General features: G+C 55.8%; 2 protein-coding genes across 4 annotated transcripts in view; one reads left to right on the top strand and one right to left on the bottom strand.

Annotated features, from left to right (window-relative positions):
* Nucleotides 1–13,139, bottom strand: part of SLC5A10 (solute carrier family 5 member 10) — a 70,072-nt gene that overhangs the window by 14,149 nt on the left and 42,784 nt on the right. The gene's annotated exons all lie outside the window — the stretch shown is intronic.
* FAM83G (family with sequence similarity 83 member G) overlaps nucleotides 4,290–13,139 on the top strand; it is a 34,180-nt gene continuing 25,330 nt past the window's right edge. The window contains exon 1 of the mRNA XM_012472083.3: nucleotides 4,290–4,939. Coding sequence (XP_012327506.2) covers nucleotides 4,418–4,939 — 522 coding nt within the window. The 5' untranslated portion in view covers nucleotides 4,290–4,417. The remainder of the gene's footprint in view (nucleotides 4,940–13,139) is intronic.

Here is a 13,139-nt window from a genome sequence, read left to right as displayed (position 1 = left end):
GTTGTCTTCTCAAAAAAAAATAAATCTCAGTGGCTGGCCAGGTACAGTGGCTCACACCTATCATCTTAGCACTTTGGGGAACTGAAGTGGGCGAATCACTTGAGGCTAGGAGTTTGAGACCAGCCTGGGCAAGATGGCAAAAATTTGTCTCTACCAAAAAATACAAAAATTAGCCAGGTGCCGTGGTGCACCTGTAGTCCCAGCTACTTGGGAGGTTGAGGCACGAAAATCGCTGAACCGGGGCAATGGAGGTTGCAGTGAGCTGAGATCAAGCCACTGCACTCCAGCCTGGGAGACAGAGCAAGACTGGGTCTCCAAAAAACAACAACAACAAAAAATCTGAGACTGTCTCCTTCTTCTTTACAGAAGAGTATAAAAAGTCTTCTGGGAAACTCTATAGGCCAAAAACCTACCCTCAATCTAAATTTCACACTTTATATGAAAATTAACTCACAATAAATCACAAATTTAAATGTAAAATGTTAAAAAAAAAAGCCGGGCGCGGTGGCTCACGCCTATAATCCCAGCACTTTGGGAGGCCAAAGCGGGTGAATCACAAAGTCAAGAGATCGAGACCATCCTGGTCAACATGGTGAAACCCCATCTCTACTAAAAATACAAAAAATTAGCTGGTAGTGGTGGCACATGCCTGTAATCCCAGCTACTCAGGAGGCTGAGGCAGGAGAATTGCCTGAACCCAGGAGGCGGAGGTTGCGGTGAGCCGAGATCGTGCCATTGCACTCCAGCCTGGGTAACAAGAGCGAAACTCCATCTCTAAAAAAAAAAAAAAAAAAAAAAGTTAAAAAAAAACTATCAAACTTTTAGGGAAAATAACAGGAAAAAATCTTTAAGACCTAAGGTTAGGCTGTAAATGTTGATTATACACATTGGGTCTGAGTTAAGAGGCGGGGTGGGTGCGGGGGAAGCACTCAGCATACATAACATTGTTCAAAAATGCAATTGCCTGTGAGCTTGGCTGGCGAAACTCTCTGTTATAACCTGAAATCAATTTTATCTATAGCTGCTGAGATAACTTGCTACGAATCTAGGACTAACTTTGCTCACCACCGTCACTTACCAATTGGAACTCTCCAGCTCCCCAAATCCTTACCAGTGCCAAGGAACTTTCTCAAAGAGCACTAAGTAACACGTCTGCTTTTTAGAAACCTCTAACCTTCTCTGTGTTCTCCAGACACATCAAAGACCACCCAGTCTTTGTGTATGACCCGAACTGCAATTCTTTCTTCCCAAATAAAATGTTAAATGTAGAGGTTTGTCTCTACATAAACCACAATAAGATATGACCTACCACACATTGTTGGTGAGAATGTGAAATGGTGCAGCCACTCTGGAAAAAGTATGGCAGTTTTCAAACATGCAACTACCAGGGCCCAGGAATAACACTCTTGGGCATTTATGTCAGCGAAATGAAACCTGATGTTTATATACATACGTATCTGAATGCTCATAGCAAGGTTATTTGTAATGATTAAAAGCTGGAAACTCCACATATCTGTCAATCATTGAAATGGTTAAGCAAACTGTGGTATATCCATACTGTGGAATACTAGTCAGCAATGAAAAACACAAACCATTGATGCATGAAACAGCCTGGATGACTTGCTGGAGAATTATGCCAAGTGGAAAAAAAGGTCAATCCCAAAAGGTTATATCCTATATCATCCATTTATACAGCATTCTTGAAATAGCAAAATGGTCGAATTGTAGAATAGATTAGGGGTTGCCAGAGTTAGGAATGGTGGTCAGAGGAAGGGATGGGGATGGCTACAGAGAGGGAGATCTATCTTTGTAGTGACAGAATAGCACTGTATATTGACTGTAATGGTGGTTACACAAATCTATACATATAGTAAGGTTGTATACCCACACACAAATGAGTGCATGTAAAACTGGTGAAATCTGGCCAATGTAGTGGCTCACGCCTGTAATCCCAGAACTTTGGGAGGCTAAGGTGGGAGAAACACTTGAGGCCAGGAGTCTCAGCAACACAGTGAGACCCCTGTCTCTACAACAACAAAAAAAAAAAAAAAAAAAAGAAAGAAAGAAAAAAGAAAGGAAAAGATATTAGCTGAGCACGGTGCCTGTGGTCTCGGCTACTCAGGAGGCTGAGGCAGAAATATCCCTTGAGCCCAGGAGTTCAAAGCTGCATTGAGAAGTGATTGTACCACTGCACTCCAGCCTAGGTGACAGAGCAAGACCCTGTCCCAAAACAAACAAAAACCTGGTGAAATCTAAGTAAGCTCTGTGGATTGCACCAGTGTCAATTTCTGGCTGTGATATTACTGTGTTATAGTTATGCAAATCATTGCTACCGGGGAAAACTGGGTGCACACAGCCTTCCTGTTCATCAACTGCAGAAGTGTGGGGGTGGTGGAGGGGAGGGTGAGGCCTTAGACTCCCTTCCTGAACTCCCCAGCCTCTGTGCATTGGCAAGAACACAGCGAGAAGCTGAGGCAGCTCAGAGAGGGTCTTGCAGGGGATCACAGTGGCAGAGAGGCTGTGAATGGGGCTTCAGGACCCTCAGGGCAGGCCTCTCCCTCTGGGACTACCTCCCCTATCTGGCCCTGCGGCAAGGGGAGGATGCCTGTCCCCCCAGGACCACTGTGTTCAGTAGCATAGAGCCCTTGAGGCTGGGGTGGGGCTGTATGGCAGAGTGTGGGACTTCAGGCTTGAGGGGCTGGTGACCTGGGAGGCCAGTCATTGCCCAGGGCAGTGGACTCATCACCCTGATGGGTGATGGATGGTGGAGAAGGCCTTGGAGGAGGGGGGGGGGCTTGAGGGCACAAGGCCTAGAGATGTCACCAGTGACCGAGAGCAGCAGTATCCTTAAGGGCCCCAAACCAGCCCCATCCAGATCCAGAGCAAGTATGGGGGATGGGAGGAAGGGCTGGGCTGGGTGCCTGGCAGACTGGCTGCGGCACGCGATGGGGTGGGGGCTGTTTGTTGGGCCAGGTTTAATGGGCTTTGCTGTCCCACCCTCACAACCTGCCTTCAGATGTGGTCTCCACGCTCCCCATAACCAGGGTCCCAACCCCAAGGGACGCTCAGCAGAGAGCTGGGTCTGACCCCAGCCCGCAGCGGCCCTCTTGGCCCCTCCCGGTCCTAGGGTTCAGGTGGAGTGCTGCCCACCACACAGACGCAGTCCAGGGACCCCTCCCAGAAGGGATTAGGGCTCAGGACTGAGAACTGGGTACCTGCTCAGGAAAGCCCTGAGCTTGGGCCAGTGAGTGCCCTAGCCCTGCCTGGCGGCTCCCAGCACAGTACCCTAGACCTATTTCCACTACTGGACAGCTGGGTATCTATAGGGCCACACGGACTTCTCGCCACACAGGCGAGATGGCACCGCCAGGGTTGATCCAGGATCACCAACAGACCCTGGGGACCCTGGGAGTGCCAAGGCTGTTGACCCGCTGTGTGACCTCAGGGAGAACACTGTCTCTCTCTGGGCTGGGTTTTCCAGGAGTTCTTGGGTTTTGGCCCCTGAGCTTTTGGGAATTCGGCCACCAGAGGACCGTGGGCAGTGCGCCTGCCCCAGGTCTGTCTGCCTGCAGAGGGGTGAATCAGCTTCCGGCCCCGCCCCGGGCGGCACGTGACCGCAGGTGGCGGCAGTGGGGTGGGCGGGGCGGCCCTGAGTCACCCGCGCGCCCCCACCCGGCCTCGCGCCGCTGCTGCTGCCGTCCCGAGTGCGCCCCGCTCCGCCCGCGTCCGCTCGGTAAGCGAGTACCGGCCGCGCCCCCGGGATCCTGGGTCTCAAAGGGGGCCGCCACCCCCCAGCCGCGCTTCCGGGTCTCCTGGACCCTTCCCCGAGCCCCGGCCTCCTCCAGGCAGGCCTCCTGGGTTGCCAGCACCCGGGGATTTTAATACCCTCCCTTACCCGGAAGCCCTCGGCTTGCCGGGCGCCGCTGTGCCGGGGCAGCCTCCCACTCTAAGAAGCTACTGGGAAGATCTCCGGCTGCCCTATTTCCCCCTCAGAAGTTGCTAGGACTTCAGGCAGCTCCGGAAATCTGGGATGTGGGTTCCCTGTCCTCTGCACGCAGAGGCGCGATGAGCCCTGGGACGTCGCGCACGGCTCCTCGCCGATGTCCCGATCCCCTACTTTCTCCCCGTCCCAGTCCCGTCCCCCACCTCATCCTCCCAGCTCCAGCCCCAGTCCCCAGTCCCAGTTCCGTCCTTCCCACGCCCCGTGGGCTCCGGCCCCGCCCCCAGCAGCCCCTCCCCGCGCAGCCCGCCCTCTGCGCCGAGCTGGGCTCATCAGGTCTTTCCTGCAGGTTGTTCATGGGCAGAGGAGCAGAGGCCGCGGAGAGGCCCCCGAGCGCGCGGTGCCCCAGCCGGGTCGGAGCTAGGAACCGGACCTTGCCCACCCACCCCTGGCAGCAGTGCCCGGGCAGGCGGCACCATGGCCTTCTCCCAGGTGCAGTGTCTGGATGACAACCACGTGAACTGGCGCTCCAGCGAGTCCAAGCCCGAGTTCTTCTACAGCGAGGAGCAGCGGCTGGCGCTGGAGGCCCTAGTGGCCCGCGGCCGGGACGCCTTCTATGAGGTGCTCAAGCGGGAGAACATCCGAGACTTCCTCTCGGAGCTGGAGCTCAAGCGTATCCTGGAGACCATCGAGGTGTACGACCCGGGCTCTGAGGACCCTCGGGGCACGGGCCCCTCCCAGGGGCCGGAGGACAACGGGGTCGGTGACGGCGAGGAAGCCAGCGGGGCGGATGGGGTCCCCACCGAGGCCGAGCCGCTGCCCTCCCTGGAGTACTGGCCCCAGAAGTCGGACCGCTCCATCCCGCAGCTGGACCTGGGCTGGCCCGACACCATCGCCTACCGCGGCGTGACCCGGGCCAGCGTCTACATGCAGCCCCCCATAGACGGGCAGGCCCACATCAAAGAGGTGGTGCGGAAGATGATCAGCCAGGCGCAGAAGGTGAGGCAGCGCGGGGACTCCTGCAGCCGCGGCCCGACCAGCCACTGGACCCCCTCAATATGGCCTCACTCAGAGCCCAACACGGGAGCCCAGCATGGGCCCCTAGGGGTCTCTGCTGCTTCCATGGCGGCCTCCTGGGTGGAGGATTCCTCCTCACCTTCTTGGGGATTGCACTTTCTTTGCAGGGTAGGGTTCCCAGGTCCTCTAGCAGGTGACAGTGGGCTGCCCCGTCTCAAAGGGCCTCTGTTGTTAGGGGGTGTTTTTAGTTTCTGCTGACCTGGTGAGCAGGTTCCCCAGAAGAAGGCACAGAAACGGGGTGGAGCAGGGAGAGGAGGAATCGCAGGGCTTCCTCTCACTCTCCCTTAGAGTGACTCTGATTCACTGTGAGGGCGCGCGCACACACCATGAGCTCTCTGGTGGGGAGAGCTTTTGTTATGGAGTGGGGGGTAGGTATGGAGATTGAAAAGCAGCCCCAGTCCATCTGAGACTGGCCTGGAGGTCCTGGTTCAATACTGCCTGTTTCCTGGCTGTGCTGAGCAACTTCAAGCAGAGTGCACACCCTCTCTGAGTCTGTGAGCTTTGCAGTGGTGGAAACTTTCCAGGCCAGGATGCACGGGTGAGGGAGGTGTGGTCCTCATTGGTGGAAGTGGAGTGAGTCCAGCTGAGCATTGTCCACCTGAATTTTGCCACTGAAAGGAACCTCAAGCCTTCTCTGGCCCTCCCCTTCTCCACCCCTGCCGGGCCGTGCAGTGCCCTAGCTGTGGGGGGCCATTCTTGGCTGACACACTGTCACACATTCTGAGAAGGGGTGCTTGCCACTTGCAGAGACAGCTAGGCCACTGTTGGATAGCTGTGGGCATGAGCAGGTGCCAAAGCCTGCTGCACGTAAGTACCTTCTCATTGTTCCGAAGCACATCTTGACTTGATAGAGCTTACCTAGAGAGCTGTATTGAGAAGGATTCTGAAGCCGGGTCTGGTCAGGTTGTGGAAGGTTCCTAGCTGGGTCTAACCCCTTCATACTTCCAATCCCAGAGCAGGACAGCCAATTGCACAAGACCAGAATGCTGGCTTCAGGGACCATCCTGGGTAACCGACAGGGCCTCAGGGAAGCTCATGGGCAGAGAAACCAGAAGTGGGTCAAGAACTGACAAGGTGGCCACGATGGCCCTAGCCCCGGCTCCAGTTTCCAGGAAGGTGGAGTCCCTGCCCAACAAGGGGCCCAGCTGGGTTAGCTAGCTGGGTGGAGGTGCCTGGCCCCTGGCCTGCCTGCTCTCAACTCACTGTCTGACCCTGGGCAGCTGTGAGGCTTCGGGTTTCTGGTCTATAAGACGGAGGTGGTGTGGCTAAACGCTGCATCTTTAGCTATTGTGAAGATGGAATATCCGGTGACAAAAGTAAGGAAGAAGTTGGAGGAAGAGGAGGAGGAGGGGGAGGAGGAAGGCACCTGCATAGTTTGCAGACCCAGAGACCCACCCCACACCTGCCCTGGTGTGTAGGAAGTGCCGCTGATGTCTGTGCCTGATGGAGATGACTGGCTGGAGGCTAGAGAACCCTGTCCCCCCAGAGAGCCTGCCAGGATCCCATGACCCTGCCTTGACTTCCGTCTTGAAAATAGGGAAACTGAGGCCCTGGGTAGGGGGACTTGACCTGCCGTGCTAAGGTTCCCACTCCTCTGTGCCTCCCCTCCTCATCAGCGACAGGAAGGAGAGGGTGCCCCCCACAGCTGAGGCACTGCATGGCCTGGCAGGGGTGGAGAAGAGGAGGGCCAGAGAAGACTTGAGGTCCCTTTCAGTGGCAAAATTCAGGTGGACAATGCTCAGCCAGAGGGTCTGAAGCAGGAGCTCAAGGAAATAAGCGCAGAGATAGTCAGGGAGCGCTCCCCGCCTTACCCCTCCCCATGAATCACCTCTCGTACCCCTGCTGCTGCCTCCCCTTCTCACCCTGATATCGGGAAGAGAGGACTGCGCCTGCCCCCTGCCTGGGATGGGAATCCCTCTACCTGGGCCGCCTGGCCGCACGCCTGCCCCTTCCCACCCCGCCCAGTGATGGGCCAGATAGGGGCTTCCCAGCCAGGGCTTCCCAGTTTCTGTGGCTACAGCTGTGACCCAGCCACTCCCTACAGTCCCATGGGCCACCTAGAGCTTCCTTTGCTTCCCACAAAAGCCCCACAAGGTTATTGCTGTCACCTGCCTAAGGTGACATAGCCAGGAAGATGCTGGTCTCCAGTTTGGGTGCCAGTCTGTCTACATGGCACCACAGTGAGTGGTCTCCTGCAGCCTCGGACAGGTGGGCCCTGCCGTCTGCTTTTCCAGGCCTCAGGATGGGGGACTCACTGCTGAGACTGCCCCACCCCTGCCGGCTCTCAGACATCAGGGAGTCCTCAAGGGTCTCATAGAGGGGACCTCAGAGGCAGTAGAGGCTGAGCCCCTCATCTGACAGGGACACTGAGAAGGACAGGGTTTGTTCATGACTCCACAGCACTGTGGTGAGCCGAGCCCCTGCCTTCTGCTCTGGGAACTTCCTTCCCTGCCACATCTGCCCTGGGACCCGTGGCCAGCATGGCATGTGTGGGCGGGTATAATAACAATAGCAACTGCTGATTGAGTGCGAGGCACTTTATAATCTCAGGTAGTGTTATCTGTCCCATTTTTCAGATGTAGAAACTGAGGCCCGACTGGTTAGTCCCTGCTCAAGGTCACCTAGCTAGTTCTCGGGGAGGGGTGGGGACCAGGCCTGTGTTTCTGTGAAACTCTAGGCTACCCCTTGTGCCCTGGCCTGGCAGGACAGCGTGACAGGCAGGGCCTGGGAGGGGCAGCTGATCCAGGCCACTGCAATCCTCCAGCTCTCCTGCCCCGTCTGCCTCCCAGGCTCACAGGGGCAGGGCCAGGACGCTGACGGATGCTGACGGGGCGCTTTGTCTGCCGGTCTGCCCGTCTGCCCGTCTGCCTGCCTGCCGGGAGTGCTCCCTGCTTTATCTCTCCCCATGAATCACCTCTCGTACCCCTGCTCCCGCCTCTCTTTCTCACCTTGGTATCATGTAGGGAGAACTCTGCCTGCCCCCGCCTGGATGGGGATCCCTCTGCCTGGACTGCCTGGCCACACACTGGCCCCTTCCCACTGAGGGCTTCAGGCTGGGGCTCCTGGGGCTGAGTCAGGACAGCCCAGCCCACCGCCTCCTCACTCACCTGCCCTCTCGTCAGCACAACAGGCAGACCCTGGGGCAGGGAAGTGACGCGGCACCCAGGGGAGCGGCTGTGTTCCCGTCAGTCTGCTGCCAGCACCCCCCCACCCCCACCTGCCTTCCCATGCCCAAATGACTGGAATGGAACTAGTGGGCAACCGGACCAGGAGCCAAGAGTCTGTGCTCTGCCTCCTCTTGGTTTGTGACCGGAACAAGCCCCAGCTCCTTTCCAGGCCCCGGCCATCCCATCTGTAAAATGGGTACAGGTCTTGAAGACTGTTAGGGGCCCCTTCGGCCTTGACCCCTTGCTGCCCTATGATCCTGGACTCCCCTGGGACGAGAGGCAGGTGGGTGCCGGGTCTCACTCCCCAGCAGCTTGTCCCCTTCGAGCGTCCCTCCAGCCCTAGTGGCCTCCAACTCCAAGGGGAAGGTCACTGCCTGTCCCTCCCACAGCCGCAGGAGCCATGATTTATCTGGGGGAAAACCTGCTGTGGGGTTCCAGCCGCATACCAGAGGCCTGTAGGATCATGCCTGGGAGGGACGAGCCCCGGCCTCGCTCGGCTGCAGCCTGAGGACGGATGAGGCTGGGCGGGGTTGGGGCTCCCTCAGCCAGCACTGGGAGTAGATGTTCCAGCTGGTTGCTCCTCCAGCAGGTGCTGAGCCCCCCGACATGACACGGTGGGATGAGGGGACCCTAGCAGGATCTCTTACCAGTCCCCAACAGCCCAGGGCGAGGCCCCAGGAGTGGGCACGGATCACACCTTCTCTACTTCACAGTTGAGGAAGCTGAGGGAGGGTGAGGCCCCGGTGGCCAGGGCCAGAACGCTGATCTCTGCATGCCAGGCCGGGGCTTGGGAACAGACCCAGAGAAGGAAAGTTGAACCCAGGTTTCACAAAGCCTGATTCACCCCACATTTTTTCTGTCAGGCCCCCGCCTTCACACGCTGGAGTCCTGGCCCACAGCTTGGCTCTAGGAGAATAGAAGCGGCTTAATGAGGCGTTTCCTAAATGCCAGGTGCTGAGCGGGCGCTTTACCCTGCTGCGTAATCCTCCCCACGACTCTGGAAAGTAGGTGTTGTCTCTATTGTGCAGATGAGGAAACTGAGGCTTGGTGGGGCTCGGGATGGCAGAGAGCTTGCCTGAGGTCACAGAATTGACATCTGGAGGGCCTGGCCCAGAACCCCAGTCTGCGGGTCCTGAGGACCCCCATTCCCTGGAGAAGCAGTGTCACTGTCCTTCCGAGCCCTACCCCTGCATGGGAACACCGGAGCCTCGCTGCTGGCCCCTGTTGACTCAGGACAGTAAAAGCGTTTTCACGAGGCTCCTTGGCAGCCAAATACTGGGCTGTCTGGAAGAGGGCTGGGATGGAGACTCACAAGAACAGGGGTGAGCTCTGTGGCCTGGGGACCAGGAGGAAGGGCACTCATTGCTGGGCAGTGCCAGGACAGCCTCCCACACTGCCAGAGGCCACAGGTGGCCCAGCTGACACCGCAGGTCAGGAGTCGCCTCCTGTATGCTCAGGTCCTGTTGCTGTCAAGGTGGGGAACCATCTGATAAAGTAACCCCAGGTGTTGACTCCTGTGTGCTCCAAAGTCTCCCTTCCCCACAGCATTTGTGTCTTAATTAACAGATTTTTTTTTTTTTGAGATGGAGTTTCGCTCTTGTTGCCCAGGCTGGAGTGCAATGGCGCGATCTTGGCTCCCCACAACCTCTGCCTCCTGGGTTCAAGCGATACTCCTGCCTCAGCCTCCCAAGTAGCTGGGATTACAGGCAGGTGCCAGCAGGCTGAGAGTCTTGGCCCCTGGGCCAGCAGAGGGTGCTGGTCCCACTTAGCCACTTGCATGCTGCAGGACCCTGGGCCTCAGTTTCTTCACCTGTAAAATGGGGATCGGGCCTTGTCTTGAAGCAGTGACAGACATGAGTGTCTAAAAGCACCGAGCTACTCTCTGCCTTGTGAGCAGATGGGGAGGAAGATGGGGTCCTGCCCTGTGCCCTGGCCCACGTTGACCCTGGCCTGGTAGGCCTTGGCCTGGGTGGGCTGTCCTAGTCCCCTTTAAGGGTCTGAATGACCCCTGGGCTCGAGTGCCTTGCCAGGTTAAGTGCCATGTGGGGTGGTGGGAGGAACAGGCTTCCGTATCACTGGGACCCAGGCACAAGTCCCAGCTCTGGTGTTATCCTTCGTGGCTGCCCTGAGATGGTTGCTTGTCCTCTCTGACCTTCTGTTCCTTCTTCCTCGGTGTCACGGTGGTGCTAACACCTGCCTCATAAAGTCAGTGAGATTTAAGTGGGAAAAAAGTGAGATGTGTAAATGGGGAAAAGGCAGGGTGTGTAAAGCACTCCATGTCTGGCAGACCTCTCCCCTCACCTCCTCTGCCTTCACTCCTTACTCCTGTCCTGACAGCCTCTCTCTGGGAGTAGTCTGGGGTGGAAGTGGGGAGCTCCCTGTCCTGGGAGAAAGTCAAGCAGGGGCTCCATGGAACGCAGTAGAGAGCATGTGGGCACCAGGTGGCCTGGCAGCCTCAACCCTGCCCTGGCGTGCTTCGTGACCTTGGGCAAGTCCTTTCCAAGCCAGGCTTTCTGGGGCATTAGGGTGCTTGGTGGCCCCAGTGTCTGTCGCTCTTGGACCCTGGAGAAGCTGAGGTTTGAAAGGCTTTTGAATCCATAGTTATGAGATTTTCCTGTTTGAAAATTCTCCGCTGGTGCCATTTGCTGTCCACATGGGATGGTCTGGTTGGCTGGATCCTGCGCCTGCAGGCCTGGAAGCGCTGAGGATTCTGAAGCTCCTTGCGGCCAGCAGGAAGTGGGAGGGATCGTGCCCTCTTGCCTCATCCACAGGGAACAGTCCTGGTCACCTGATGGCCTTTCCCCAAGCTCTGGCAGCTCCTTGTCTCCGCAGTATTCCTGAGCCACAGCAAGGAAGCTGACGTCCATCTGGGGGAAGCAGGAGACTCAGGGTAGTGCCGCCACGCCACTGGGCTAGGCCGAGCCTCCTGGTCAGAGCGCTCTGGGCATGACCAGCCTGGGCTTCTTGACCTGACCCTCGGCAGCCATTTGGTGCTCAGAAGGCCTGATCTTCCTTTAATTGGCCTTAATGAGGCTTCAGTCTTAATAGTCAGACGATGGGGAAGGTGTTCACGGAGCTGATGAATGTTGGAGGGGAACAGGGCCTCAGAGTTCATCCAATTTAACTCCCCATGTTACCACGCAGAGAAACTGAGGCTTAGAGTGGGAAGTGACCCGCCGTGGGCCACCCAGGGAAGGCAGGGCAGAGCCAGGGAGGCCCAAGGGCATTGACCTTCCAGACAGTGCTGAGGGTGAGGTATTTGTTTTAGGAACTGAGGTGGACTCTGGGAGGCTGTGGGTTAGTTCAGAGCTTGGAATGGACACAGGGTCCCCCATGAGGAGAAAGGCCTAGGAGCAGGAGACCTCTGCCGCTAGTTGACAGAGTGGCCCTGGGACAGTGGAAAATGAGAGTGGTCATCACCTACGTATGGTCTCCAGAAAAGGGACACCATGCATGCCAGCTGGTTCGCCTGATTATCCTTGCTCTGGCTGGGGTCAGCATTTGTTACCAAGTACACAGACTCCCTTTACCCTGTGAGGCAAGATGAGACTGTTACCTAAACTAGTCCTCTCGGTGACAGGCTTTCAGAGCCACTGTACGGGGAAACTGGTTAGGAGAGTGCCAGGAGGTGGCAGAGAGCACCACCCAGAGATCCTAGGAGTCCTTCCTAACCCAGAGAACTTTCTTGGGCCTCTTCACATGGCATCTCACTAATCCTGCCAGCCCCATGGAGGGGAGGGGGAGGGGAGGGGGAGCGGGACCACGTCACGAGCATAGAAAACCTGAGGTGCTGCAGCCAGGTCTGTCCCAACCCAGCTGCTGGAGGAGGGGGTTAGGGACAGGTGAGTAACTCTTCCTGTCTCCATTCCACTCCCCCAGTATGGAGGAGAGGCCTAAACCCTGCAGTGGAAGCAACTGCAGTTCCCTGGAGCCTCAGTTTCTCCATCTCTACAATGGCGTGGTAATAACTGTAGCGCAGGTCTGCTGGTAATGAATTCGCTCAGCTTTTTTATATCTGAAAAAGTCTTTAGTTTGCCTTTTGTTTTGAAATATATTTTTACCGGGTATAAAATTCTAAGTTGACTTTTTTTTCCATTTGGTACTTTAAAGATATTGCCCGTTGTCTGTGGCTTGCAGTGATTCTGATGAGAAGTCCGCTTACTTTGTTCCTCAGTAGGCAGTTGTCTTTTCTCCTCTGGTTGTTTTTAAGATTCTCTCTTTGTTACTGACTAAGTGATTTGATTGTGATTTGATTGTGATGTGCATTGGTATAGTTTTCTTCATGTTTCTTCTGCTTGGCAGTCATTGAATTTCCGGGACCTGTGGATTTAGTCTTTTTTTTTTTTTTTAATGAGACAGAATCTCTCTCTGTTGCCCAGGCTGGAGTGCAGTGGCAAGATCTTGGCTCACTGCAATCTCCACCTCCTGGGTTCAAGTGATTCTCCTACCTTAGCCTCCCAAATAGCTGGGATTATAGCTGCGCACCACCAGGCCCTGTTAAATTTTGTATTTTGAGTAGAGACAAGGTTTCGCCATGTTGGCCAGGCTGGTCTTGAACTCCTGACCTCAAGTGATCCACCCTCCTCTGCCTCCCAAAGTTCTGGGATTACAGGTCTGAGCCATTGCGCCCAGCCTTGGATTTAGTCTTTAATCAAATGGTGGAAGTGTTTTGGCCAATTTTTTCTAATTTTTTTCTTTTGGTCTCTCCCTCACTTCCAACCCTTGCACCTTTTGTGACTGCAATTACACATATATTGGATGGCTTCAAGTTGACCCACAGTTTGCTGATGCTCTGATCATGTTCTTTCAGTCTTTCTGTGTGTCATTTTGGATAATTTCTACTTACGTGTCTTCAAGTTCACTAATTTTTTCTTCTGTAGTGTCTAATCTGTTAATTCTACCTAGTATATTTTTCATCTTAAATGTTGCATTTTCACCTCTTGAATTTCGATTTG

Source organism: Aotus nancymaae, unplaced genomic scaffold, assembly GCF_030222135.1.
Source record: "Aotus nancymaae isolate 86718 unplaced genomic scaffold, 86718_ANA_hifiasm-v0.15.2.pri h1tg000018l, whole genome shotgun sequence".
Classification (NCBI taxonomy): Eukaryota; Metazoa; Chordata; class Mammalia; order Primates; family Aotidae; genus Aotus; species Aotus nancymaae.
Note: the sequence above shows the minus strand (reverse complement) of the source record. Positions and strands in the feature narration are given on the sequence as shown.